Source organism: Rhizomucor pusillus (assembly GCF_041956525.1).
Source record: "Rhizomucor pusillus strain CBS 183.67 unplaced genomic scaffold VTP01scaffold_10, whole genome shotgun sequence".
Classification (NCBI taxonomy): Eukaryota; Fungi; Mucoromycota; class Mucoromycetes; order Mucorales; family Lichtheimiaceae; genus Rhizomucor; species Rhizomucor pusillus.
In genome coordinates this window covers 1,078,832-1,106,519 of record NW_027192152.1, presented here as the reverse complement: position 1 = coordinate 1,106,519, position 27,688 = coordinate 1,078,832, and the positions used below count along the sequence as shown (strand labels likewise).

Genomic DNA, 27,688 nt, shown 5'->3' with positions numbered 1-27,688 from the left:
CTTAACCACCTCTTTTCTTCCTGTCAAACTCACTTATGCTACGATTAACAGCACGATCTGCGACCAGATTTACTCTGGCTCGGCAAATGTCAACCGTGAAGGTAGGTCGAACACTGAGGCGAGCATGGTTATGATCCACGACGTAAACAAACCGAGCTGACGTATAACAAACATTCCCGGCCAACAGGGTCCTACAGCAGCTAGCAAGCAAGTATCGCAGCATCTCACTGATACTTTTGGACGACAACACACATACTTGAGAATATCGCTCACGGAACGTTGCAACTTGAGATGTAAGCTAAGGATGCAAAGGCATAGTTAGTCCTTAGATTGAAAATGCAAAATTCACTCACAAACGCATGACTTGGTCCCCCTTTCAGGCACATATTGCATGCCTGAAGAAGGTGTTCCTTTAACACCAAACGACAAGCTGTTGACAACAGACGAGATCCTTTCTCTCGCGCGGCTGTTTGTATCCCAAGGCGTGACAAAGATTCGATTGACTGGTGGAGAGCCCACAATCCGGCCTGATTTGGTGGATATAGTAAAAGGTCTGAATGACATGAAGCAGCTTGGCTTGCAGAGCATTGGTATCACGACGAACGGGATTGCATTGAAACGAAAATTGCCGGCCCTGAGAGAAGCCGGTTTAGATACCCTCAATGTCAGCTTGGATACATTGAATAAGCACATGTTTGAGATCATGACACGTCGAAGAGGTACTTTGTTTTGATACTTTGTAGTCTCCGAAAGCTTAAACTTGCGTTTATTTTTCGATAAGGATTTGATAACGTCCTCGGATCAATCCAGATGGCCACAGATCTGGGATTCAAATCCGTGAAAATCAACAGTGTTGTTATGCGAGGAACCAATGATGACCAAGCACTTGATTTCGTTGCATTCACGCGTGACAAGCCTGTCAACGTACGGTTCATCGAATACATGCCATTTGACGGTAAGTTGGTGGAGAAGAGAGGCTAGGCTACAAACTTATTGAGCACTTAGTGACCGAATATCTAAAATCACAGGTAACCGATGGAATCGAGACAAGCTGGTTCCATACCAGGAGCTAATATCCCGGATTGAATCGCGTTTCGGACGACTTGATAAACTTTGCGATGATCCGAATGACACCACAAAGGTCAATGAGGCATTTCATTTGCATTTTCACACACATTGCATGAGTAATACTAACAATTGATGCAACACACAGGCATACAAAGTTCCTGGTTACCAAGGACAGATAGGATTCATTACATCCATGACAGACCACTTTTGTGGCACATGTAACCGGCTACGTATCACTGCTGATGGAAGCATCAAGGTGTGCCTGTTTGGTTCGACAGAGGTTTCTTTGCGGGATCTTTTGCGACAAGGATGCAAAGAGGAGGAACTCCTGCACTACATCGGTGCAGCCGTCCGCAAGAAGAAGCGCCAGCATGCAGGTATGTTTGAGCTTGCCTCACGAAAAAACCGGCCCATGATCCTCATCGGTGGATGAGTCTTGATACACTTGTTCGTAACACTTCTTTCCTTGGCTGATGTCGAACTCCTCCTCCCCACCTATCATACTCCCTCTCTCTACTCTTCCTGTCATGCTTTCCATATCCTCATAGTCTTATACCATGGGTGCCAATACATATCTATATTTTCGTATGTTACTGGGCAGAAAAGAAGATGTGATAGCTGATTGGAAGTACGAATAGTCTTCTCTGCTTTCGGACCTTCATTTGGAGCATTTCAAAGGAGTATGATGGGAACGCAAGCAATGCGGCTGTACAGCACATCGTCGTCAAGACTGACACACACCGACCCTGAGACGGGAGAAGCCAAGATGGTATCTGTTAATGACAAGCAAGTGACGAAACGGGAAGCACGGGCCACAGGCAGGATCGTGTTACCACCAGAGACGTTTAAACTTTTAGAGCGGAACGAGCTGCATACCGCCAAAGGCAACGTGCTGGTCGTTGCACAAATCGCTGGTATCCAAGCTGCAAAAGCGACAAGCCAGTTCATCCCGCTTTGCCACCCGCTGCTGCTTGGCCAAATCAATGTCCAACTCAGGCTAGGTGATAATTGTGTCGAGTGCGAATCGACGGTCAAGTGTGAGGGGAAGACGGGCGTGGAAATGGAGGCGCTGACTGCCACCAGCGTTGCACTCCTCACGGTCTATGACATGTGCAAGGCTGCGTCGAAACATATGGTCATTGAAGACATCAAAGTGGTCGAAAAATCGGGGGGCAAGAGCGGCCAGTGGAGATGGGAGGATGACGACAAGAACAACAACAACAACGGTGGACAGAAGCAGCAGTAGTCCCATCTTTTTCATTTTCTCGGGGGGATGGGTGGTTGTCGGCATTGCGTGTGTATTGTTGTTTGATTAAAAAGATTTACTTTCTGTATTTTACCCGGTACCGCCTTTTTCACGCCATCCTTATCACCTCATCATTATTTTTCTTGTTGCATAAGGAGCTCCGTCGTCATAAATGTGGGTCGGAAACCAGGTATTTTCCTGAAATAGTAAGCGCTTCCAACGCTATGGGTTCGGGACGATGATGGGTTTGTCTGTTTCTGATTCAGGTCCGAATGTCCGAGTTTTTTTTTCCTTTACGTTTACCCACTCTGCCTGGGTGGTGAGTTGTTGGATCGATCGAGACCTCGTGGATGCGCAAAATCGCATCTTGTCCAAATCGGTCAAACACTGAGAGAACAAGAAAAAGAGCCAGCAGGACACGAGCCAGTCTGGACAAATCCGAAGACACCATGCGTTTACACTAAATATGCCAAGTGTGTCCCCCCGACCCATCGCAGCAGGTATGTAGCACCACGCTAAAGGAGATCGCCGCGCCCGCGGGAGCGTCCGAGCACGTCAGAAGAAAAAAAAAAGTGCGCTCATCTCCCGATGACACGGTAATATCTGGTAAGCCTGCTTCTTAAGGAAAGGTACTGATGGGGTCGAAAAGTCTGTTGATCTTTTTGGGGGTTACCGTGCGCGCATGCAGCAGCAGAAAAAAAATTTCTTGCAAAGATTTATTCTGTGATATTCGAATCGCCCGACGACATACACAATATCGATGGAAACAACTATATTTTTTCATTTCATTTGCCGATCATTTGGCGCTAAGGGGAGGTGGGGGCAAGGATGAAAGAGGAAGAGGAAGAACTATACTAGTAGGTAGGAGGAGGAGTGAGGTAATGTAACTGTTACTGGCAGGCAGGAGAATTTTTTTGTCTAGTTAATAATGTTGTTGACACGCATGAGAGAAGGATACATATCGGCTGCAGCGTCGTATTTCAAGGAATGGGTATTTCCCGGCAGCATAGGAGTGCTCATATCACTGCTCGCAGATGAATTGGGTGAAGTAGACGCTCCACGGTTGAGACTTGTCTTTGATGCTAAGGATGAAGAAGAGGAGGAGGTGCTGGTACTTGTTGTTGCTGTTGTGATCGGGCGCCTGGCCGCTGAAATGTACGATTCGGGTGCTACGAGGTTATCAAAATTCATGGCTGCGGCTGTCAGGGAATTCTCCAATGATCGCCACGGTGAATATCGAATGTACTGTGACTCCAACACTTGGCTGCTGAATCCTTGTGATTCCAAAAGGTTTCGCCCGAATGCAGTGTTACTCAACTTTTCGATATCGACGGTCCAGTATCCGCCTTTTCCCTTGCCTCGCGGTGTGTCGTTGGAAGTTCGCGGAACTTTTACAAAGCATGGATTCAGTGATAAATTGTGCCGAATGGTGTTCTACAGTGTGCGATAGGAAATATAATAATTTCCAGTTAGCCTGGTCTCGCTAGCAGACCCGCTATTTTCCTTACCTGCCAGCCTGTCTCGTTAGGGTTGTACATTTGCGGATAATTTGCCGTCGCCCAGTCGTAGATTTCACGCAGGGTCATTCTTTGTGTCATTGTGGACAAGATTGCTTGTGCAATCATGCATGCATAAGAAAACGGAGGTCTTCGACGCTTGCGAGACATTCTTTCTGGGCGTGCAGTGATCGATGGGTCTTGTGGTGGTGGCGGTGGTGGTGGTAGTTGCTGTTGCTGCTGCTGCTGTTTTTGTTGTTGTTCTTGTTGTTGTATAATGGAACGAGGTTGTTGCGTTTCAGCGCCAGGATAGGGTTGATAATAATACGATCCAGCGTAGTTACTACCTCCATGTTGGAAATTCTGCGCATGTATGGGCAAAGCGGTAGCGTCTTGATACTGAGGCTGTAGGTAATAGGGCTGATCAGTAGATTGCCGAACACGAAGACCTCCCCCATTATTTTGCAGATAATAATCAGATGCAGCCGAGTTATCACGATGGTACATGGAAGTATTGTATGCAGCAGCGGCGGCAGCGGCAGCGGCAGCAGCATTATCGGCTGTGTCTCGAGTTAGAGCAAAATGGTCATCTCGGTATAATTCCTCCTGATAGGATTGGAAGGTGGTAGTGTTTGATGGTTGTGTAGCCACTTGCCGCGTCGCCATGTGATTGCACAGAACCTAAGGGCTGGTGCGGATACCCGAATTAGGTACGTGAAACCTCGATGCGCATATTCTCCTTTACCTTTGTTTTGAGGTGGGACGAGGTAAAGAGATGGAAAATAAGAGGGAACAAGAAACTTTTTTATCCTCGCCAGTCGGTGCCTCCCATTTTATATACAAAGCTCGCCGTTTTCAAAACGGACGCCGGAAATTATAGCGACAGGCAAGAGACAGATGTTTGCTATTGCAAAAAATTTCCCCCAGTTAATGAGTGCCATCGACAAGGCCGTTCGTGTCTTTGTCCCCTCCCTCCCTCTCTCTCTCTGTGTCTCTCCCGATTTTGGAAATCCGATAGGCGATCAAGTTCCACAGAGACCCCCAAGCGAATTTCGCATGATGTAATGCTCTGAGGTGCGTAGAAATCTTTCTTGTATAAAAGCCCTTGCAAGTGCTGCATTTTTTCCCATTTCGCATTTGCTTCTTTTCTTGACAAATTGTTTTCCGTGCCTTTTCGGTGTCCACCATGAACGTTTCTTCGTCGTTTGCCATGAGCGCTGCAGGTAAAACAATCAGCGTAGTACAACTCGATCTTCGGGTCGATTTTGACCGAGCATTTTCTTTAATAAGAGCAACCGCCCTCGATTCTCGCCCATGGCGGCACCGCGACGCCAACCCGTTTCTTACTGGAATGCGGCTGGGGATTCACCGACATCGAGCAAAATCCCTTTGATAAATCCTCTCCATTGACCCCTCCGAGTTCTACCGATCAGTCTTCCCACGAAGAATTGCAACAGCAACAGCAGCAACAATTCTACTACATGACATACCAGCAAAGACCTCCAACTCCTCCTGATAGCACCACTACTTTTGCCAATGCTGGCAATTCCATCTACTCCCATATTCCGCAGCCAGAACAACCTGCTAACCAGGAGACTCAACCATCGCAGCCGCAACAAGCAGCAGCAGCAGCAACATCCTCATCCTCCTCATCTTCCCAGCAAGACAAGCACATCCCGCCTCCCAGGCGCACCTCGAACGGTGGTCGCAAGCGTCGCTCTGCAGATATGCGCGAAGAAGAAGACGAGCAGCGAAAGAAACTTTTGGAGCGCAACCGAGTAGCTGGTAAGTATTTCTATATTCACCACGCACGTTAAATAGACAATACTGATAGCATTTCAACGACAGCCTCCAAATGCCGACAAAAGAAGAAGAAATGGATGCAAGAACTTGAAACCCGATCCGAGCAAGTTACAAAGCGCAACAAGGAATTGCAAGCGATCGTGGCACAGCTTCGCGAGGAAAGCATGTTCCTGCGTAACCAGCTCTTGGCGCACGGTAATTGCAACTGCTCCATGGTCGTAAGTATTACTTGGGGGGAGTATTTTTCTGACAATGGGAAGACCAGCTTTTACTAAACCCAGTTTAGCAAACCTATCTTCGCAGATCCTCTGCACAGCTGACGTCTGATCCTATGAGTTCCAGCCATCACGCTACAGCCGCCGCTTCCGCAGTAGCCGAGATGATGAACAAGCCTTCTTCTAGCTCCACAGTATCACAGCAGGATATCCCAGTGCAGCGACCGTCGTCCTTTTCTTCTGCATCATCTTCGGCCTTCGTCTCCAGCTCTCCAGAACTCGCGCCAGCCATCTAAAGATCACTCATCTCTTACTCTCTCACTGCCTTCTACTTTCTCTCTTTCTCCCTCTCTCTCTTTCTATCTGTCTGTCGCTTTACCAACGCTTTATTTTCAAGCCGTCAATCACGAGATCAAAAGCAACTTTGCAGAAAAATTACAAGCATGTAGCTGTCGAAACCACCAACCGATACTCTTTGCATATTTCTCTCGATTCTTCCTTCTCTTCTATGTAGCTGCATATCCAGATTTGCTGTACAAACCCTGAACCCTAGTCACTTTTTTCTTATTCTACTCTTCATCCCTTTCTTTGCATATGACAACAATGTACATAAAGTGATTTGCCTTGTTACCAAAAAAGAAAATGGAATGTCATTGCTGACGCAAATCACGCCAGGAGAAGGAGGAATGCGTTCCTGAATCACGTCTTTTCTTAGAAAGGTCGACTCGAGAATTTTAGTGCTGTTACACATACACATTCAACATCATGCTAGAGCGCGCGCGGGGAAACCAGAAGATCTTTTTCTGAGTCTGAATTGCGTGTAAGGCCCACGACCAAATATTCACCAGCAACTTTGACATCCAATTGGGGGGTCACAGCAGAAACGCAGCAACCCCTTCTTTTGCGTGATGGCGCAACATGCAACAACCTGCTGGGGACTCTAACATAAAACCGCGCAGGAAAAAGGTTTCCCGCGCATGCTCTCATTGTCAAAAGGTGAGAAGGGTCACAAGAATCAGCGCACGGAGAGATTCTTCTGTACTCAAGACAAATGACAATCAACTATAATAACGACAACAACAGGCGCACTTGACTTGCGATGACGGTAACTATACAAACCTCGATCTCTGACGATCTGCTAACACTGATGCACAAAGGACGGCCGTGCCAACGGTGTATCAAACGAGGGCTTGAAAATACATGTATGGACGGATCCAGAAAGAAGGCAAAGTACCTGCAAGATGACGACGAGGCATCCACTGTAAACTCCTCCTCCTCCCCCGGAGGCAGCACCATCCTTGACAACAATTTCAACGTGAACAATGGAAACAACAACACCAACAATGATTTGGATGCAATTTTTCGATTACTGTATGCGAATGGAAGCGACTCGATTGTATCGTCATCGTTGCAACAAAACCAATTGCCAATAACAGCAACAGCAACAATGCATCCCCAATTCCAGCAGCAGCAGCATATTCCGCAAAAAGCAGCAACAATGTCACCTGCATTGCATAATAGCCTGCCTGCAACTCGAGTCATCAAGGGACGGAAGGGTGTGGGAATGACACCTGAGGAAATCTATGCGCGTGTCAAGACCCCCTTCAACTACGCAGAAGGATACCATTACCTGTTCCAGCATGTGCGCCAACGCATGGGACCACAAGAACTGATGCGTATCAGCCGAGCTCTTGCATTGTTTCGACCTTCATTCATATCAACCATGATGCGCCTGACTGAGGAGGATCTTATATACATGGAAAAATGTGTTCAACGATCTGTGCTGGTACGTTCGGAATTCTTGTTGGGTAAATAAGTGTAATAATTCCTTCTTTCTTAATTGGTGCGGGCAATGCTCATTTGTAGGAGTACGAGAAGCTGATTAGTTTCTCCGGGACGCCCACAGCAGTGTGGCGTCGCACGGGGGAAATCATTCTGGTAGGAAAGGAATTCTCCTTGCTAACTCAGTGGAGCAGAGACGCTATTCTGGGTAAACGGACATTTATTTACGAGGTAAAAGAAAAACAAACAAGAAAAAAAAAATAAAGACCACAATTGGTTCGTTACCGCGTGAAACAGACATTGACATTTTAGTATGCACTGCTTACTTTTAGTTGATGGACAATGGCTCCGCAGTAGAGTACTGGGAGAAGTATGGCGAGCACGCGTTTAGCGATACCACCGAATCATCTGCATACATGTCCGTGATTCTTATGAGCCCGACAATGCGGCCTATCCCATGTGCTTTTTGCTTCACTATAAAACGTGACATTTTTGATCTACCGAGCGTCGTTGTTGGCAATGTAAGTAAGACAGAGGCTGACTGACTAGCTGACTAACTGACCATCTCACCAACCACTCTCTGATCAACCCTATTTTCTGCAGTTCCTCCCGATATTGACTTTCACTCCAGAGAATACCCCCTCTACGTTTACATAGCTATATCTACAAAGTTTAGTTCACAGCATTCCCCAAGGCGCCTGCTTGAAGGATTGAGTAGGATCGCCCGCGCAGCTCGCAACAACACAGCACAAGTTAGAAAAAAAGGGAAAATGTAACAATAGTCACCAATGTGTCCACAAAATAAACCAAGATTTGCAACAAGACGGCCGCCTCAACCATCATCAGAGTCAATATGATGGCACGTGAGCTGTCCTCAATCAATTGGTCCTCTTACGTCTTCTTCATAGCAGCTTAATAAGTGCCGCCGCTGCATCATTTCCGTTTGGCAGCTGATAACCGCAACTTCCCTCGTTTTACAAAGCATGGCTCAATCAAATTATACGACGGGAGGCGTCTTTTAAATCTATTATCTGCATGGTCTCGAGAATCCGCTTGCTCAACTGTCAGCCTACGATGAATATATTCTTCTGAAATAGGTGTCCGTAGACCTGCGCATTCAAGAGTAAATTTGGAAAGTAGCATGCAATTCGTAAAGATAGACGTTTATAATCTTTCTGTTCGTATATATACAAATAAGTTTTAGGATACAGAATTACAATATCTAGAAGATATGTTGGATAGAATATGAAGGCGGATGATTGGATAGATCAAGAAGGAATGGGACACGGCGAGTAGTAGGAGAGATAAAGAAGGAAAAAGAGAGAGAGAGAGAAATTATACGACTTCCTGAGTCTTCTTTTCGTCGCTGCTGCTGGTGGCACCGCCTGCCACTTCGATGCGCTCGGGAGCCTTGGGCAAACGGATCTTGAACTTTTCGAGAATGTAGACGACAGCAGAGAGGACAATGATGAGAGCGGTGGTAGCAGTGGTAACGATCTTGCCGGTGCGGAAAGCCGGAGCATCTGTGACGACCCAAGCAGCGACGTTGGCAAAGTTGGGAGCCAAGTTACCGATCGAGTTAACCATGGCAATAGCCAAGGCACGAGTTTCATTGTCAGCCTGGTGGATTTCGTTGTTCCAGGTCATCATAATAGGCGAGATACCAAGGACGGGAGTGACCATGTAGACACAGACGTACAAGAGAGGTGTAGGCACGTGGCCGCCGTTCACAGCAACGAGGAGGATGTACCAGATCAGGACCCAGACAGCGCCTGCTTGGATGTGCCAATGACGGTTGCCAAATTTGTCAGAGAGCCAGCCTTGGAACACAATAATGAAACCAGCAACGATCCAGACGGGCACTGACATGTAGTTGGCAAAAGAGGTTTCGTATCCGGATTCCTTGAGAATGATAGGGAATTGCTGGATAATACCCATACCGAGCTGCATGCAGCTGAAGATAATAACAAAGAGCCAGACGTACGGAGTAGTGAACAAGTTCTTGGCAGTGGTCCAGTTCAATCCGCTGGACATGATGCGCTTGCCCTGGCGCTCGAGACGAAGCATAGCAATTTCACGTTCTTCAGGTGTCAGCATTCTCGAGTTGTGCGGGTAGTCAGGGATCAAAAGGAAGCCAGCGAGACCGATAACGACACCGATCAAGCCTTCAATAATAAAGAGCCACTTCCAGCCACGCATGCCGTTAGCGCCGTCGAGAGTTTGCGCAATAGCACCAGAGATCAGACCGCTGAATGCACCGGACATTTGCGAGCCAGCCACAAAGAAGGCGGTGCGGGTACCAAGCTCCTGGCGAGTGTACCAGTTACCGAGCAAAAAGACCATACCGGGATAAAAGGGCTAAATTATAAAAATTCAGCACCTCACTTAGTCTTTCTTTCTCTTTCTTTATCCATTTCAGCAGGAATACTTACAGCTTCGGTGAAACCGAGACAGATGCGAAGACCATACATGCCCTGGTAGTTCTTGACCAAGGCCATGAAGCATACGACGGCACCCCAGAGAGTTACGACGGCAGGTAACATGATACTAGGTCGCACTTTGGTAATGACATAATTGGCAGGAATTTGTAAGCTATTCATCATCAGATGTGGGTTAGCTTCGCACGCAAAAAAATTTTCTTGACGAATAAAGAAAAAATGACCGTACCAGACATAGCCGATAAAGAACATGGTAATAGCCCAGTTGTAGGCACTTGAATCGAAGTTGAGATCCTCCTTCATACCGTTTGTGTAGGCGTTTGCTGTAGAAAGCAGTAAAATGTTAAAAAAATCACATGGATTTCTTGGGGATTTGGTCTAGAAAATTTTGCCACTTACGCATGTTGTTTCTGTCCAGACCGTTAGCCCAGTAGGCCAGGAATCTATTGAGGCGAATCGTATAAATTAGCAAACGGAATAAACAAGCTCGCTGGCGTTGCTGTTACTTACGCCCAGAGCATGAGACGTAAATCCAGTTTGCGTACCAGCCGTTTCTGGATCGCTAACTGTTCAGGAGTCAGATCCTGCAGGTGGGGAGGAGTTGATATATGGGAATCGAATCGCTCAATCTGGTGTGTAGACGAGTCGTTCTTTTCCATTATTATTAGCTGTATGGAGGGAGGAGAGGTAGAGAAAAATAAAACCACAAATCTTCGCTGGCGATCCAAGTATTTATAAGTCGTGCGCGGGAAGCCGCCTTGGAAACGGTGTAACACAAACCAACGCAATAATTGGATCTGGGAGGTCTCTCCGCTTCCCCCACACCATCCCAGCCCATGATTTTGCGTTTCCGTGGAGACAAGGTTTACCCTGTTTGGGTGTGGTTCCTTGGGAAGGAAGAAAAACTTTTTCTTTCGTCCCCACGCAACCCGTTTCTGGTCATGCCATTTTTTAATTCACCAAACCTGGAGAATACAGGCGACGAATATGCAGGAACAACAATATCTTCTCTTTTTTTTTTCTTTGCGATAAAAGCAGTGTAAAGTTAGGTTGCCTCAAGTTTTGCAACGAGGTCATGTTTAACCCTAACATAAATTTATTCTTTTTCGAGCAGTTACGGGCCCAGAGAAACACAGTGTTTTTTCTCCACGGAGCCCCGCTTTTCCCGCTCCACTGGAAACTCTAGGAAAAAAGAAATTGGACGAACCAGGAAAAACCCAGTCACCCAGTTTGGGTCTCCACTCACACCTGAAATAGGAAAAAAAAATAAATTTTGTCGTGAAAGGCAATTTTTAACTACATTTATCGTACATGAGTAAGAAGTTCATTTGAGACAGGATATATAAAAATTGTCAACTACGGTTCTTTCTTTTTCAGGTGCCCAAACAGAAGAGGAGGAAGACGAACGGTCTGACCATGCCAGAAGGCTTAATACTCCTGATCTGTTGTGCTACGTACAAGCTGATGACAAACAGCTCGTAGGGCCCAAGGGGTCCCCAAAGACGGTTACCCAGATCTAGTGTGTTACTGCCGCAGCCCGTCTAAGTGGTTGGGATGACGGAAGATCAAAACCTTGTCTCTTGGTCCTGAAACTCGGATTAACATATTCTTTCCTCGTTTTTTTGGAGTAGTCTGTCCATCTTTCTGTTCATTGACCTCTGTTTCTAGTGGTCGCCTTGTCGCCAAACTCGTGCACTTTGAAACAGTGTCTGGAGAAATATTTTAGACGACCATGCTTTGATTCACACCTTTGCCATTGGAAAGAGAGTTCAGAAGTGTTGGGGTTGGACTGAGAGTCAAATGTAGCAGTAGCTAATGTGCCCGGTCATTTGGAGAATTTTCTCCCACTCGCTTTATCAGTATCGCTTATCAGTACCAACAAGGTCTAATTTACGATTTGTCATCGATTACACCACTCAACATTGCTATCAAACAACAATGCGGGGTACGTAGTGCGGCTCGCTCGGCAAACTTTACCATGTATTTCTTCTCCACATGATGGGGACATATTATCGCCACCATTACCAGCACAATATGGAAATAACCTCGAGGTATCTCATTTCTCATCCGAAATCACAGAAATACAGGATATCTGCTCTCCTGTAAGCACCGAGGAAACTTGTCCATCAATCGGATAACGGTGAATGTACGACTATCAGCAGTCTGTCCGTAGCAAAAATGACACGCTGCATGACGTTCAATAAATGGCACCGTTTTTAGTTCGATACACCAAAATCGAATTGCGCATTCTTATCCATCTTCAACTTACATCCTACTTGATAGTAACAAATATTTAGATATGCCTTTCAAGTCTTTGGTTCCCTTGAGATTTTTATATTCGGCTAGCTATCGATACATCTGAATGATTTTATGGAGCGTAAGCCGTTATGGACTAACGGTGCTTCGCCTTATTGCACTTGTTGATCCAAGGATAAGCTTGCTAGTCGCCTTGTACGATTTCCGCGTGTCTTCTTTCATCGAACGACTGAGTTTGCTTCATCCGTCAAAGTGAATGGATCATTCAGTGCCAGCATGTCACCGACTTTGGAAGCTCGTAAGTGTGTTACGCGGAGGTTTCCTGATGTATGTTGGCATGCATGACAAACAATTAACTTTGATGACAATTTTATGCAAATGCCATGCACCCCTTGCATAATGGGAAATGGACTTCATCTTACGAGTCTTCAGGCCATAACAGGATAGAGATGCTATGCATCCGATACTCAATATACACTACTTTCGCCACAATACGAACTTCGTTTTATAGCTTGTAACTCCAATCAATGTCTGTAGTCACGGTTGCGAAAGCATTTAACTCGAGGAGTAGCAGAGTGGTTGTAGAAATGATCGTTATGTATACATGCCTAATTTACTCAAAGGACAAGAAAAACGACGAAAGTGTTAAAAACAAGCAAGATAATGCAGATACGGGAATGAGAAAGAGGGAGTAAGAGAGTCAGAATATATCGGAGAAAATGGAATACTACTTTAGATATCTATGTCGTCCTTTCCAAACATGCCACCAAGCGTGACCTTTTCGCCTGGGTTGAAAGCTGGCATGCCCAGGAAAGGACACGTAGAGCATCGGAATGCATCGCCTAGTGCACAGCTGCCACATCCGCCAACAGCTTTCGGTGTAGGATCAACCTCCACAACTTCATCTTTAGTTTCCATCAAGTCGAGCGATACAACGTTGCTTTCTTCTTCTTGTCCTTCTTGCTGCGCACGACCGCAAGTACAGTTCTTGCATGCCTTGCGTCGCCCTCCGGTCATTTCGCAATCATCCGGTCGAGCGAGACTTTCTTTGCTAGGTTTGACCTTATCTTCTTCATCCAACAATGCTTCGTCGTCGACCAATTCATCGTCGTCGTTTCCATTTGCGTTGATTGTCCATACTGATTTCTTCTCTTCCTGAGCAGTAGCAGCAGCGGGAGCCTTCTTTTTGAAGGAGAGCTTGACCTTTTGACCAACTTCGTATGCAGGTTTCTTGACCATGATGCGGGCAACACCGAGCTTGCCAGAAAGCGCACTCACACCCTGCTCTACTCGCACGGCTCCCCAGATCTCGATGAACTTTGCCAGCTCTTCGTCGGATACAGGATCGACACTCAACACTTGGACGTCGACAAAACCAGTAAGCTTGAGCAACGAAACGAGCTCAGACTCCTTGCGGGTGACTGGGCACATTGATCCAGGCAGATCTTGAGCCAAAACAACAGGCTCACTCAGCACCAAGGTACCATTGGCTGTGAGTGTGGAAAGGTAGCGTGACAAGACATGAGGCGTGTGCACGGAAATGCTGGGCGAAATGAGGTTTGAGTAGATCTTGCTGTAGCTAGACTTGGTCAGCGGCGCTTCCGCCACACGTTCAAACGCTTCAAAGGCGGTCTTGCCTTGGCTTCCGACTAGCTCTTGAGCACGATTCTTGACTTCCAGAAGCAAGGACTGATCAACCTTTGCGGGAGCAACAAAGAGGACGGAATCGCCAACCACGGCTTCAATGTTCTGGGCTACCATTTGGAGAAGGAGGAGGGGGTTTGGAGAGAGAGAGAGATTGGGTGTGGGTTTGTAAGCAGCGGACCGGAAAGAAACAAAATCGCAGAAATGTTGTCGACTGATCGTAATTGAAACCCAGGCGAGATTTCGGTTGGTCACGAGGGGTCCACTTCCCGGTTCGCCAAAAGATGATCTCTGGAAAGGGAACGAAAATACCATCTATGCATGGTTTAGTGTTACCCAATGGTTTTCCTATCTATGCGAGCTGCATTCATCTAAGGAATATCTATTTAATGCAAGAAAAAATGATGCGTCGGACGATAAAAAATAGCATTTTGCTATGCCTGTTGCGATATTTTGCTTATATACGCGAACCTTAAAAAAGCGAATGCCAAAGTGGTTTTATTTACAAGGATGGTAGAGCGTGAAAGAGGTAGAGTGATTAGGTAAGATAGGGATGATTAATTCTAGAATAACAAAAAAGCGATTATTTTATGACACGGTAGGTGCAGCGTACTGATCGTAGAATCCGCTATCGACTTGCTGCGTTCTAGAAGGGGGAGGGGGAGGGGGAGCAAGATATTCGTTGTTGTTGTTGTTGTTATTATTATTATCATCATCATCCTCGATCACCACAGCATCGTCGTCCTCGAATGGATTAACGTAAGCCGGTTTGGACATTTGCTTATTTTCCTCGACCGCCCGTGCAAGCTGCTGTGCAAGCACATAGTCCTCATCCAATTCTATCCGCGGCTCGATTGTATTGAGTAGACCCATCCGCATACCATGGAACGCATACATGGCATCTCGCTCGCTGTGTCCGAGTTTTGCCTCGCTTTCCAGGCAATGCTCCAATGTTTTGCGTGCCTTTTCGACCAGTTCCTCAATTTCATCATCGTCGTAGTCTGCCATGCCAAGCGATCGTCGTCTGTTCTTCAAGACATATCGAACTGCAAAGTGGGCTTCCATTCCTCCTCGCCGGTATACATGCTGCCCATCACCGATCTGCGCTAACTGGCTCTCCAGCGACGCCAAAAACCGAGCTCGTGTTTCCGATACAGATGGTAGGACAAATAACAGGTAGTTTAAGGTATACAGCCGATGCGCAATGAGATCCCAGACTGTCTCGCGCCGACAATCTACTGCTGCTGGCTGATGATAACTTGAGTGCATAGACGATGTAGTAGGGGTGGACATGGAAAATACAGGTTGAGGACTGATGTCTGACTGCAATGCCTGCTTCATGCGCGCAGTCATGAACAGTGCACGGTTGCGACACCGCTTGTCGTTGAAGAAGAAGGAATCAAATACGTCTGCAAATTCGCCACTTTCTGCCTCTTTCGATATCGCTTTCAATGTCTCCCCGAAACTGTTTGTTGTGCCACAGCTACGACTTCGCGGTAAAGATGATGATGTGTTGTGGTCTTGTTCAGGTATTCTGAGTGATGGTGTGGAACCGGGCGGTTGGCGATAGTGTTGTTGTTGCTGTCGTTGCTGTGGAGGATTAGGTGACGGTACCCGTTGCGATTGTCGATGGCCAAACGCCGACAGTTTGACTGAACGAACTCTCGACAGTTTGGATGAAAAGGGTGACATGAACGGAAGAGCGAGGGTAGGAGTAGGATGGAAGGAAGAAGAGAAACAAGGGAAACAAGTGGGGTGCAAAAAGAAAGAAAAGAAGAGAGAACGAGCTTGAATAGAAATGAAGTGAAGTAAAAAAAAAGATTGCCTGCCAACATGCCAAAAACGGGTCGACTGGAGACATCACCGTACCTATATATAGAAACGTGCGTGCACATCGTTCATTCATTCAATATCTCTTTCTTTCTTTCGAGGAGCCGCTACTACTTGCTTTTATGTTTATAAAGAAGTATTATCAGCAGTGGTAGTCGCGTGCACAGAGAATCTGTAGGGGTGTGTTGTTCACGAGATCAGTGTGTGCGTCACAACATTTCCCCAAATCTTCCCGAGCTTTTTGTTTCTCTCGACGGCGTTCGAGTTGCGGCACAACTCCGATGTTATTCCACGGAAGGAGGATGAGATCTTCCTTCCAATATGAAACCCGGTGTTGTCGCACACTATTGCATTTAATTAGCAGTAGCAAGAGATAAACTGTACGCAATGTAACCATGTGCTTAGATGCTCCACTAGATAAAAAAAGGTTTACTACTACTGGAAATCTAGTTCATTAATTTTGTTCTGCGCTTCTGTTGCACGGCGTTGGAGCCACGTTGCAAAGTTGCCGCATTTCAAGAACTGAGAGTAGAGTTCTTTTGCAGGGTCGGAAGTGGATGTTCGAGTTTTGAAGGTAGACTTGAACGGGACCTGGGTGCCTTGGTCCTTTATCATTTTCATAAACAGCTCGGTCTGGAACGGCCTGAGCTGCGGAGGTCCACTGTCCGTCTGGAGCATCCTACATCACCGCCAAAGGCAATTAAAACACATATCTAATCCCGACACAGCGTCGATCAGAAACCTACGCTTTGGAAGGTATTAATGTATCAAAGTATCGATTCAAAGGCGCCAAAAACTTTTCAGTCAAGTCCACAAAATGTCGCCGTAATATATTGTTCAGCACCCAGTCTGGAGGATGGCCCCGCACCGTGGCCTCAGCAAGCATTTTCAATAGCTGCCTGTCTTTGGCCACTGTCCCTTTCCGTTTAGAAGTGACGCCCTAGCATACATAATGCTAAATAAACAGAGTTTGTTTGTTCGCGTATCGTTCTTGCTATACCTGAACAGCTTCAAAAAGGACATTAGATTTCGATGAAAGACCAGCTTTCGCTCGTTGGGATGGATGTGTGTGATTTCCATGTGCAGTAATTAATGTACCATCGGGTTTTCTGGATACCAGATAGAAATGAGTATTACTTTCTTTTCTTTGATCGTCCTGTCCAACCCCAACTCGGCTCCTACCTTAATTGCTGTCTCCCTACTCGTACAATATGTGGCCAATGCTCGATTGCAGTGTTGAAAAATGGATTAGTCACGCCAATTACGAGATTAGATGGTGGCTGCATTCAAACAATGATAGTTAGATACTATCCCCACTTTTTTCACTTCCATGCTCAATAGATAATTATGCTTCACCTTATTTTTTGTAACAAAAGATTTGAAGTCAGCATCTTGAATAGTAAAATAGGGGCGATAGTCGCCGCAATAGGGTATCTATTAGATATATCAGTCAGTACGGCGAGACAATGTTGATGGTATTTATATCTGCTACTGTACCGGGTTAATGAGATCTACAAGCGAAACGACGGCTTCGCTGCAAATGCCTGGGTCAGGCGCAATGACGACCAGTGGTTCTCCAAGTAACATGAGCTCCCAGAGTAGCCAAACGTCTTGGAGTATATCTCGAAAATGGTGGTATAGTCCTCCAACAGGTATAGATGCCATTATCTAAGAAACAACAATCAACGCACCGCGTTTTGCGTTCCACGCAGTAATTCGCCGACATACCTGCGTATCTGGCTCTAACTTGCTCATGTTGAAAGATGTTGTCTCCAAAAGCTGCGGTTTGTACGGTGATGATATCTCTACTTGGAAAATATTTCCAAGGAATGGCAAATCTAGCACCTTGCCTTCCACCGGATCTGGCCTTCACAATAGCTTTTAATATTTGCATATCCACCGCGACGCATATGTATAGATTTACCAGTTGGCAATGTTCATGCACGCTGCTTCCAGCATCGGCTGCCCAGCGTCAAAGAAGGCTGGTCCCAGATGCGCTACTATTCTTGAAAACAGGCCAACATATGGATGCCGGGACAGCAGAACCAATGATTTCTGAGCGCGCGTGAGCGGGAACCGACAGCAACTAAATTAATCCGCTCCCGATAGCTTGGTAATAATCAATGTTTTTAATCTACCTGAAAATAGCCTCTTCGTATAGACGGGTCCTTCTTTTGCCGAAAAAACACATAGCCATATAGAAATCCGGCACTCGTTGTTGGTCCTTCAATAAAGATAAATATCAATACGTCGATCGGTCGTCCTTGATTACCAAAAGAGTAATATATTACCTGTAGCAGCTAACCCGGTGGTGCTCGCACGTACGCGAACATTGTATACTTGATCGCCGACTTCAAAAACTTTGGAATCAGGAAAAGCGCAAAAACAGCTAAAAAATTGATTAGCGCCGTTCTGTGTTAACCGTATATCTGTTTCCCTCGCCGATCGGCTCCTTACATGTTCTTCTTTTCATCATCTGTGAGCTGCATTGGGGGATAGACGTAATCCAGCGCTGTTGAAATAAATAAATAAATAAATAAATAAATAAATCTATCATTTGAACTGTCCTGTTGTTGGGAATTTACCTTGCCCGATCTCCAGATCAAAATTTACAATACAGAACCCAATGACCCATTTCCGGAAGCGAGCAAGATCCGCCGGATCAAGCCGTAGCATATTGTGAGTTCCATTCTCTGTAATGTCCAAACCAGCACTCGGAAGACTATCCGATATTCGTTTGCTCGGCTGCTTCTTGTCTTCAACTAAGTTTGGTTCCGAACTGGACTTGCTTAACAGCAACAGAGAAGACGACGAGACATGCTTGAGCGGTCGCAAAGTATCGCCAATATCGGCTTCCTGGTATCTGAAGCTGCTGCTTATTCGCTGCGTCGCAGGTGATAGTGTTGGTGTAATAGATTTTCTGAGCGGAGGCGATGCATAAGACCATGGTCGTGCTGAAGTAGTCGTCGCTGCTGTCGAACGATCTGCTCCAGTAACATCTTGGGTCGTCGTCCATTCCGGGTTGGGTATCTTTTTCACAGGCGAGGGTATCCGAATACTAGAGAGATCTGTCTCCATTGCGTGTCTGGCCTATTTGACAAGGTGTATTGTACGGAAAAGGTAACAGGGTCAAGCAGGAAAGGCTGCATGCACCATTGAGAAAGCTGCCTTTCAGCGGGGTCTTGTGTAAAGCCCGATTCTTGCCCGCTCGAAAAAAACGGGCGCTCAGGGCAACAACAACAATAACAACAAAGCGACATTCTACTTCATTTGTGACCGAATTCGGTAATTTCATTTGGCTTGGATTCGTTGCTTTCATTTAAACTTTATCAAAAGCTCTTAATTAAACAAGAAAGCGCAGAAGATGAAGGATGTGTGTGTTTGTGGGAAAGTGTGAATTGTTGACTATTTCATGCTTGCGGCGGTTTCTGACATACTACACGATACATGCGTACATTGGCTTGATTCTGTCTATTCTCCTCTCCACAATCCACCAAGTACTGGCGATACACCTCCTCCTGTTCAAATTCTGGATGTGCTTTTGCTATAAATGGTCGAAGTCCCATGAAGCCCTGAATAAAGTCCTCCCTAAAAGGAATACAAGTTTGTTAATATTCAATGCTACCCCAATATTCTTTATACTTTTTTTTGTTTCATACCAGAACATATCACCAACTTTACCGCTGTGATTGAGCGGGACTCTGAATATCTTTGCATCGACAATGTTTCCTCCAACGGCTTCCAGATGCCGGTCAAGATCATGGCAGATCTTTGGACACAGGCCTTTGAGTGCGCATGCAGACATGACTGTAATTTTTTTTTTCAAAATGATTACATTATTATCCACGCTGAAAATTAAAACAACAATGAAAAGAAAAAAAAGAGGAACAGGAGCACTTACATGCATCGACGATCAGTTTCATTTTCGGGCCAACGTTTTCAATATCCAGATCGAACTGTAGAAAATGGTCTGTAAACAAAAGCTAATGATAGAGACGCCCTCCACGCAATTCCAGCAGATATTTATGCACCTCGGTCAACTCTATCCATCCACCCGGTTTTACTACCCGCATATGTTCCTTGAAGGCCTGCAGCGAGATCGTTAGATTGCACATGCCCATTTTAGAGATACATTACATACGTTATCCCACTCGGCCGCAGTGAGGCCCAAAGTCAAGATGCGCTGGTGGAGATAGTCAAACTGATCATCTGGATATGGTAGGTGTGCGCCAATGTTCGCGATCTCGAAATGGCAATTCTTTGGTTTTATAGATTCGGGGAACACAGCCGAAATATCGGTACCGACGAAACTCGAATGTGGATAGGCTTCTGCCATCTCGAGTGTCCAAGTGCCAGGCCCTGGAGGAGGAGGACGAGAGGGATGGTGTTGGTTACTCGCTCGGAGATACCGCTGCATCCTTGTTCTTACCGCATCCAATGTCAATCACGCGTATGCCCTTTTGTAGTTCATCCTCTATCGGTGCAATAAAGTTGCCATTGAAGATGATTTTGAAGAGCCAATGCTGCTGATGGATGCGGTCAATTTCTGAGTTAATACGCTAGTGAGTAGCGCTGCTGCAAGGAGGGCCTGCTGCGTTTACTACCTTCTTCGTCGTTGGGAAGCACGTACGCTACATTCTCGACGTTTTGGTATCTTCGACCGCTATCGTAACGATGTTGACTGCCGGATGTGTTGCTGGTGGAAGGTGATGAGGAAGCTGCTGAGGAAGCTGTAACAGATGCCATATCCCGCTGAAGCTTATTTTTGTTTGCACGTTTCTTGCTCCTTTTCCTAAAAAGCGACTGTACAAGAACAGCAAAAGAAGGCATAAGGTAGGTTTGGAGAAGCTGGAAAGGTTAAAATTTTGTAATCTCGAAACCAAGTTCGGAGAATCTCCTGTGTTGTGCGTCCACGGGCCCATGGTGTAACTCTCTCTTGTGTGCATATCCGCGATGAATGGTTCCACATCTAAAGTGGGCCTTTACACAAAAAGTTATCTGCACGACTAGGCCTCATTCCTGAAGAAACTGAAATTGCAGTTTGTCAAGGATCAACTTTGCATTCAAAGGTCATTGAGTGGGTAACTCTTTATCTCCCAAACATTGTGCAGACAATCGATCTTCTTGGGGAACTACATCGCATCAGTTGTAACATTTTAAGCATTTAAGATATTAAGATCAAGGCTGTGGAAAGCATTTAATCAATCCGATCATAATAAACCATGCATTGTCAGCGCGATCCAGACCCGGATCCTGGAACTGGGTAGACCGCTGGTTTACAGGAACGAAAGTCGCTGAAAATAAGAGCTCTCCTTGAAACAAGTATGCTTGCATACATTTTCAGATGAGGTTTCATTTCAATACATTTGATTGAGTTTAACACATAGAAAATTATGCTGTTGGGAGTTGAAAGGCACACTGGTTTACAAAACACAGGTAAGAGCCTTAAATCGTGAAAAGAGGATTACAGATTATGCTTTGCTTGTCGAACAAGCCCTGATTGTCTGTGCAATATATCTAAACCGCATCATTCCACTCAATTTTAATCTTGTTCGTCATATTGTTTTTTTCTCTTTTTTCTCGTTGGTCTTTGTTGCCGCGTTGCAGTGTCAGCAGTTTCGGCCGGAGTGAGGATACTCAATCGCCGTGCGCGTCGGAGGCATGTGGTATCTGAGAGAAAATATCTGAAACAAGCATTGAAGTGTTGCGAGTGATGCATATCCAGAAGCAGAAATATCCCGCGCTTCTTCTTGGATCCAAACCAACGTATATTTGTAAAGCAACAATCGATTTTACAAGACTGAATAGGATCAAAGCAATGAATCGGCTAATCACAATATGTCCACAAAGGAAGATTTCGTTCCCTAATAAGGAATTTAAACAAAATCAGGATGGCGCAATACGAGATCTAATGTCTAGAGCCTTGCCCATATTCAGAAAGTGCATATCATCAGAATCCTAAAGCAAGAGATTGGTATGATTGTGCTGAAATGCAAAGATGATGATTCATCACATCGAGGCACAGTGCAGGAGATAAATGCAGATTGCACTTGTCATATATGGTGTTAGTAAGGTTCACCAGGAGACTAATCTTATTACGAAGTTTGTACTTGATTCCTGTATAGGCATAGCAAGTGGGGGGTGGGATGAAACATACACCACACCTTTTCCAAAAATTAATGTCGCTGCAATTTGTCGTTTTGGTGTATAAATGTATTATATAATTTCACAAAATGCGACATACTTTTGGGAAAAAGTGTACATAGATAATTTAGATATAGGCGTATAAAGTTTACGACGGTATATGTATTATGTGTATGACTGCTGTTATTTGGAATCAAGTGGAGGAGGTATAAGGATCATTGCCGCTTGGCCTCGCAGGCTTTTGTCCTGTCGCTCGATGGAATCGCATACCAGTCATGTTGCGTTTACATTCTTCTCCGCATTCCGCTAAAAACGCAAGAAACTTGTCATTGTTCCCGTACTCCGCGTTCTTTTTAACCAGAATTGGCTGCAAGGCCTGAAAAGCTTGCTTAAAGTCGTCCCTGTGACCAGGAACAAATGGTTGAGGAACTATTCTCAATTGCCAAGCATTCTTCCTTCTTACCAAAACAGCGCACCGAGCTTGCCACTGTGGTTCATGGGAATCCTCACAACTGTATCCTGCACGTTGCAAGCGCCTGCCTTTTTGAGCATGTCGACCAACTTGGGTGCGACGTCAGGGACCAAACCTTTTAACCGAGTCACCTCGATGACTGAAAAGAATCAAAACGTTTAGCCATCCCTCGTTGGAAGATGAACATTAAGTTTCCATGACTTACATGCATCTATGAGCGTTCGCGTCTTTGGTCCCAAATTCTCGGCTTCAATATCGAACTATACCACACATATAGTGATGAGCAATATGAATACAGACAAAATGTATGTCCTTCTTCTCACAATACCTCTGTCACTTCTACCCAACCGCCAGGTTTCACAACTCTCATGTGTTCTTTCAAAGCCTAAAAACTAAAAGTCAGCTAAAAAGAAATATCCGTCGTATTACCGCGCTTGTCCTACCGTGTTCCAATCGGAAGCTGTCAAACCCATCTGCAACAAGCGCTGATGGACAAAGTCGAAATAGTTGTCTGGAAAAGGAAGACTTTCGCCGATATTGGAAATCTCAAAGTGACAGTTGGCTGGTTTGATGGTTTGTGGAAAGACAGACGAGACATCAACGCCGTAAAACTGCGATGCCGGGTAGGTTTCTGCCATTTCAAGCGTCCATGTTGCTGGTCCTGGTTTTTGCGATTAGTAAACACCCCTCTTTCAGTCCACAGCCGTGTCACCTCTCTTACCGCATCCCGAGTCAAGAACTTTGATACCCTCCTCCAGCTTCTCTTTAAGAGGCACTGCATAGTTTCCCTGGAAAGCGACCTTGAATACCCAGTGCTGCTGATGGATGCGATCAATTTCTATTTTCGATTTAGGCAGGCAGATTAGATTCATGTACAGCTATCAGGTTCCAGGAAATATCTAGCACGGCACCTTCGTCGTCATTCGGTAAGACATATGCTACGTCCTCGCGGTTGTGGAAACGACGGCCTCCGTCAAAACGATGGTCGGAAGACTTGTTGCTCCTGACAGAGCTGGAATTCGGTTCCACTGAAGAGGATTTGTTATCAATAGCAGTCTCGGCCTTTGATTTGGAGGAGGTAGAGCTCTTGTTGGACAGACTATTCCGTCTAAACAGCTTCTGAATGGCGTAGACAAAGGATGTCATAGAAACAAGGAAAAAGCAAATGGAAAAGAAAGAGTACACGTGGCCCGATGAAGCGGTGATGCCAGTTTTGGGGGGGAGCATGCCCAGAGATGGCGGTGTAAAGTCAGACAAAAGCTTTCCCAGTGGCTAATGCTGCCTTCTGGGTTAGAATGCAAAAGAATGGATAGCAACGGCTTCTTCATGCTGATAGTTACTGGAATGGAGGCCGGAACCTGGTTGATTGTTAAGTGGATGTATGTTATCTTATGCTTCGAAACTTGATCACTTGTAAATATATCTCGAGCAACTGCAGTATGCATAGCCCAACATGGACGATATTTTAAGTCGCGCAATTCTGTTTGAATACAGCAAGACCAACGCATAGTATCATCGGGCAATGGAGCCTGATATTTCTAAGGAGAAAAGCGTTTCATGGGACGACCTCTTTCTGATAGAAACGTTGAGTATAACGGAGTTGGCTTTACAGACGTAAACTGACAATAGCGGAGAAGGAGAGAGCTGATGCCGGCAACAAATCGAGAACAGCAGAGAAACAACATGACTGGAACAGAACCTTATATAGACAATTGAAAGAAGCACGCGGGAAAGCCGACTCTCTCTATCTAGAGATTCAAGAGGAAGAGGAGACCATTGCATTGAAACAAACAAGCTATATCACCTGAACAGAAAACTGAAAGGCCACGATGCCCCTCTACCTTGCTCCAACAATTTATCTGGTGAAGGTTTGGTACAAGAACTCCTCTATGAGCATTTGCAAGGACAACGAAACGCCGGAATCACGGGTATTGATCCTGGCCGTGCCACCACCGCAACGATATCTACAAGGAGGATACGATCTCTATTTGAAGACATCAATCGCTTTGAAGCTTTGCAAGAGGATACTGATCAGATTGCTGATATCGATACAACGTTGAACCAGTAGAACTCGAAACAGGGTTGATCGATGCTACCTTTTGAAAGGTTCATCGAGCGCTACGAGACCAGGGACAAGAAACAAATGTCAAGCAAGCTCGAACCAGGGAATTCCGAGGAAATTCTTTCTATCAAATGAACCAGAGAAGAAGACATCAGTCATCCATTTCCTCGATAACTGGGAACCAGTAAACAGCAGAGTCAAAGGTCATGCATGTAGTGGAAGTCTTAAAAAGCTCGGACAAACCCTCAAGGCACCTAAGCCAGACAAATTGTACACCATCGTTGAATACAATACAACAAAGACATGTGGATATTGCTTCAAGAGGACTGTCGCTCTCCCAGGTCCACGATACGCGCTTCTATGCTACCTTGCTGGTGATTTGCTGTTGTCGTTGTCCACTCCAGTCAGGCAGCCACACAGCCGCCAAGGGTGTCTCGTGACGTATCAGCTGCTCCAAGATCTGCTGAACCTTGTTGCTGCGTCCTCGAATACAGGCAATGGCACCCTGCATAACCCAGTCTGGAAGCGGTTTCATTCTACCGCAGTAATCAGTATATTCTTGTATAAGGTCCAGAATTGAGTCACGGTCAATTATTCGCCCTGCATAGATAATAAAATTGAGGTGATTAATTGCAAGTTTCGCTATCTTTTGACTTGGTCTGCAGCTTAGTAATGGAAGGTCAGCGAAAAAAATTCTACTTCCCCGCGATTGCGTTGGGACTCTCAAAGCAGTAACATTCGCTGCCTGCGAAATTGTTAGCCCTTCCATTGGGTAAACCTAATCATTATTTTAGCCTGATTCCTTCTCCTTCTATCAGTAAAGCAATGGTCGGTTCGAATGAAAAAATAGAGCTCGTCTTCCCTTGCATCGCTCACTTGCTGCTACTGGATGATATTTCCATTCAAGACGAAAATGATCCTATTATTGTGGTGGATGGACTGAAGATATCACAGAATATAAGGACATACCGAACAAAGAAAAATAGGCTAGCTACTCCTCCTCCTCCTCTTTATTCAGGTCTTCTTCTCCTCAACTTCTCTACACTCCATCTGTCAGATCGCCTACAGCTCCTCTCTGGCTTAGAGTGCCGGTACGGATAAGTTCGGATAAGTTCTGATAAGTTCTGAAAATCACAAGCGTTTGTTGTAATATTTTTTTGGGCCACTCCTAGTAATCCCTACAAAGCATGCACCAGCTTCTTCTCCATCCCCAATATCTTCTTCTACTCCATCCAATCCTCTCCTTCTACACCATGGTGAAGTGCACGCATGGTAAACATTCAACGTCCAGTTTGTGATATTGAAATAAGTGGAACTTGCCCATTCCTCTATTCCCTTCTACACGCCATTTTTCAAATCTTTCCTCCATATATTCTCTCAATTTTCTGCACAGAAATTCGTGAGTTCTACGATTATCACCCTGGTTGTTACTGGCTCTTTGTAGTCGCTTTACTTCGCCTTTTATTGTCGTTGCTTCTGAAGCCTTTCTTTTTCTTGTTTGGACTCTTGTAGTTCGAGCTGCATCACGGAAATTGACAGTCGATATGAGTGAGAATATCTCTTTCTTTTTCTCATCGCCTGTTCCTCTTTGTCTTCATCGGTGTCCCATGCACCTTTACGCCTTACAGGTGGAGCAGCCTCTGACATCGGTTTGCAAGCCTGAAAGTCCAAATTATAGCAAACATGTAAAGATCAAAAGTGTATTATATGTGAATGACTTAACCTTTGCGGTTAGGCGGCTCACTTATTGTTTTGGCCAAAATAATAAATGATACATCTAAAGCGATTAATAGGACAATATCTGTGCAATGCATGGCATACTATGATAGCAGCGAGAACCTCCGAATCCTGGGAGTAGCAGGGACCGATTTAGACTCCGAGACGCACCCTACGAGGAACGTCAATTTTCTGTTGACGCCTTCGAGATTTTTCTACAATGTAACTACCTTTGACTGCCCCATGTCATAGAATTTGCCCAGATTTCATACTATACCAAAGAGAGGCCCAAATGCGAAAATGTTACCACAAACTCATGAAAACAAAAAAATAAACAGGTATAAAAAGAATTTTCAGGACATCTTTTCAAGTGCCACGGTTTTCGAACCCTCTGGCTCATTGCGGTGGGTGAGCCAGGTTTTGCAACGAGACTGGCCACCAGACTTGCACGGGGGATCCACTGGCCTCACTCATCGTGCGAGAGGTGGCGAAGGGGTAAGGGGCAAGGGGACGAAAGTCCCAATTTTTTTAACACCTCATTGCCTTGACTCAATGTCAAGAGCAGTTGCCATAGTTTCAGCTTTTTTTCTTTTCAAGAAGGAATAAACATAAGTCGTGTAAACGTCTTTTGGTCTTAAGACTGTTTTTCCTTCTGCTTTTTGATCATGCCTGCGAGCGACAATTTGACAGAGCCCGGCCGTTATCGTTCAAGTCAGCACCGACGAACGTCCGTGTTTATAACGTGTTTATGGACAAAACTTTTGTAACAACATAGAATCTTCCCTTTGAGAGTCTTCATTGTCACCTTTGAAAAGGTCTTTGACTATTGCTCCGTTGTCTTCATTTTTCAAACGTTGGAACAGAGGTTTTCCCTTGAGCACCTCGCTGTGTAATGACCAGAAGAAAAAGGCTCTTTACTCTGACTCAGCGTCTTCACAGCGCGCCCGCCGACGCACCAAAGCTGGATGACATCAAGAAAGTAAAACCGTACTGAATAGCATCTTTGTGGCAACACGCTTTTCTCTGCATAACAGACGGTGTTTGAATTGACGTTGGCTGGAGTCCGTGCACGTTGCACGATGAGTCGGCGCATAATCGTCGTACAGAGATGAAGCGAGTACGTACGAATTCTGTGGAAGCTAAAGAAACAGAATCTTGCGTCAAAGCCATACATTTAACTATGAAATATAAAAGTGAAGTAGTGAATTTGGATCGGTAGAACAAGAACCAAATTTTTTCATGGTCATGTGATACCGCCCTCCCCAAGGAATTTGACAGAGGCGATGCTTAGGAAAAGAAAAGGGAAAACCAGCAGTACTCAAAGACTTTACGGCGATGGAAGAAACTAATAGAAATATATATTTACATCAACATTAACAAGCAGGCTGCGCAGTAAAGAGAGTATATTTGACCGGAGAGCCTGGCTCTCAATGAGTTGCAATATGAAAGTGAGCTGTTGGAAGAACCTTTGACAGATCTCCAAGAAAACGTAAAGCTACAGCAGCCATGGTTAAAA

At 45.4% G+C, this 27,688-nt stretch overlaps 12 protein-coding genes across 12 annotated transcripts; 4 read left to right on the top strand and 8 right to left on the bottom strand.

The window, feature by feature from the left end:
- Positions 1-35: 35 nt before the first annotated feature.
- Positions 36-2,314, top strand: VTP01DRAFT_1453 (uncharacterized protein; the record flags this gene model as incomplete). Its single annotated transcript, XM_069379805.1, has 7 exons — positions 36-101; positions 188-293; positions 381-719; positions 782-955; positions 1,029-1,141; positions 1,214-1,445; positions 1,707-2,314. The coding sequence occupies 7 exons, from the start codon at positions 36-38 to the stop codon at positions 2,312-2,314; spliced, it is 1,638 nt and encodes a 545-aa protein (XP_069238861.1).
- A 918-nt stretch (positions 2,315-3,232) lies between these two features.
- VTP01DRAFT_1452 (uncharacterized protein) lies at positions 3,233-4,476 on the bottom strand (the record flags this gene model as incomplete). The annotated part of the gene is made up of 2 exons (XM_069379804.1): positions 3,233-3,748; positions 3,823-4,476. The coding sequence occupies 2 exons, from the start codon at positions 4,474-4,476 to the stop codon at positions 3,233-3,235; spliced, it is 1,170 nt and encodes a 389-aa protein (XP_069238860.1).
- Positions 4,477-4,996: 520 nt separating this feature from the next.
- On the top strand, positions 4,997-6,124 carry VTP01DRAFT_1451 (uncharacterized protein; the record flags this gene model as incomplete). Its single annotated transcript, XM_069379803.1, has 4 exons — positions 4,997-5,033; positions 5,101-5,595; positions 5,659-5,831; positions 5,900-6,124. The coding sequence occupies 4 exons, from the start codon at positions 4,997-4,999 to the stop codon at positions 6,122-6,124; spliced, it is 930 nt and encodes a 309-aa protein (XP_069238859.1).
- Positions 6,125-6,746: 622 nt separating this feature from the next.
- Positions 6,747-8,267, top strand: VTP01DRAFT_1450 (uncharacterized protein; the record flags this gene model as incomplete). Its single annotated transcript, XM_069379802.1, has 6 exons — positions 6,747-6,824; positions 6,912-6,933; positions 6,986-7,614; positions 7,695-7,841; positions 7,943-8,131; positions 8,214-8,267. 6 exons carry the CDS (start codon positions 6,747-6,749, stop codon positions 8,265-8,267), a joined length of 1,119 nt encoding a protein of 372 aa, XP_069238858.1.
- A 678-nt stretch (positions 8,268-8,945) lies between these two features.
- VTP01DRAFT_1449 (uncharacterized protein) lies at positions 8,946-10,707 on the bottom strand (the record flags this gene model as incomplete). Its single annotated transcript, XM_069379800.1, has 5 exons — positions 8,946-9,968; positions 10,043-10,202; positions 10,278-10,371; positions 10,448-10,491; positions 10,559-10,707. The coding sequence occupies 5 exons, from the start codon at positions 10,705-10,707 to the stop codon at positions 8,946-8,948; spliced, it is 1,470 nt and encodes a 489-aa protein (XP_069238857.1).
- Positions 10,708-13,036: 2,329 nt separating this feature from the next.
- On the bottom strand, positions 13,037-14,065 carry VTP01DRAFT_1448 (uncharacterized protein; the record flags this gene model as incomplete). The annotated part of the gene is made up of 1 exon (XM_069379799.1): positions 13,037-14,065. One exon carries the CDS (start codon positions 14,063-14,065, stop codon positions 13,037-13,039), a length of 1,029 nt encoding a protein of 342 aa, XP_069238856.1.
- Positions 14,066-14,536: 471 nt separating this feature from the next.
- VTP01DRAFT_1447 (uncharacterized protein) lies at positions 14,537-15,640 on the bottom strand (the record flags this gene model as incomplete). The annotated part of the gene is made up of 1 exon (XM_069379798.1): positions 14,537-15,640. One exon carries the CDS (start codon positions 15,638-15,640, stop codon positions 14,537-14,539), a length of 1,104 nt encoding a protein of 367 aa, XP_069238855.1.
- A 573-nt stretch (positions 15,641-16,213) lies between these two features.
- On the bottom strand, positions 16,214-18,856 carry VTP01DRAFT_1446 (uncharacterized protein; the record flags this gene model as incomplete). The annotated part of the gene is made up of 12 exons (XM_069379797.1): positions 16,214-16,457; positions 16,525-16,718; positions 16,779-16,887; positions 16,961-17,058; positions 17,135-17,212; positions 17,276-17,446; positions 17,507-17,645; positions 17,703-17,833; positions 17,917-18,002; positions 18,070-18,167; positions 18,236-18,290; positions 18,364-18,856. The coding sequence occupies 12 exons, from the start codon at positions 18,854-18,856 to the stop codon at positions 16,214-16,216; spliced, it is 1,896 nt and encodes a 631-aa protein (XP_069238854.1).
- A 332-nt stretch (positions 18,857-19,188) lies between these two features.
- On the bottom strand, positions 19,189-20,608 carry VTP01DRAFT_1445 (uncharacterized protein; the record flags this gene model as incomplete). The annotated part of the gene is made up of 7 exons (XM_069379796.1): positions 19,189-19,366; positions 19,438-19,585; positions 19,680-19,734; positions 19,810-19,866; positions 19,920-20,137; positions 20,208-20,324; positions 20,383-20,608. 7 exons carry the CDS (start codon positions 20,606-20,608, stop codon positions 19,189-19,191), a joined length of 999 nt encoding a protein of 332 aa, XP_069238853.1.
- Positions 20,609-22,115: 1,507 nt separating this feature from the next.
- VTP01DRAFT_1444 (uncharacterized protein) lies at positions 22,116-23,540 on the bottom strand (the record flags this gene model as incomplete). The annotated part of the gene is made up of 7 exons (XM_069379795.1): positions 22,116-22,323; positions 22,386-22,533; positions 22,600-22,654; positions 22,723-22,779; positions 22,838-23,055; positions 23,116-23,232; positions 23,306-23,540. The coding sequence occupies 7 exons, from the start codon at positions 23,538-23,540 to the stop codon at positions 22,116-22,118; spliced, it is 1,038 nt and encodes a 345-aa protein (XP_069238852.1).
- Positions 23,541-23,669: 129 nt separating this feature from the next.
- VTP01DRAFT_1443 (uncharacterized protein) lies at positions 23,670-24,462 on the top strand (the record flags this gene model as incomplete). Its single annotated transcript, XM_069379794.1, has 2 exons — positions 23,670-23,773; positions 24,207-24,462. The coding sequence occupies 2 exons, from the start codon at positions 23,670-23,672 to the stop codon at positions 24,460-24,462; spliced, it is 360 nt and encodes a 119-aa protein (XP_069238851.1).
- Positions 24,463-24,814: 352 nt separating this feature from the next.
- On the bottom strand, positions 24,815-25,727 carry VTP01DRAFT_1442 (uncharacterized protein; the record flags this gene model as incomplete). The annotated part of the gene is made up of 2 exons (XM_069379793.1): positions 24,815-24,992; positions 25,684-25,727. The coding sequence occupies 2 exons, from the start codon at positions 25,725-25,727 to the stop codon at positions 24,815-24,817; spliced, it is 222 nt and encodes a 73-aa protein (XP_069238850.1).
- Positions 25,728-27,688: the final 1,961 nt, after the last annotated feature.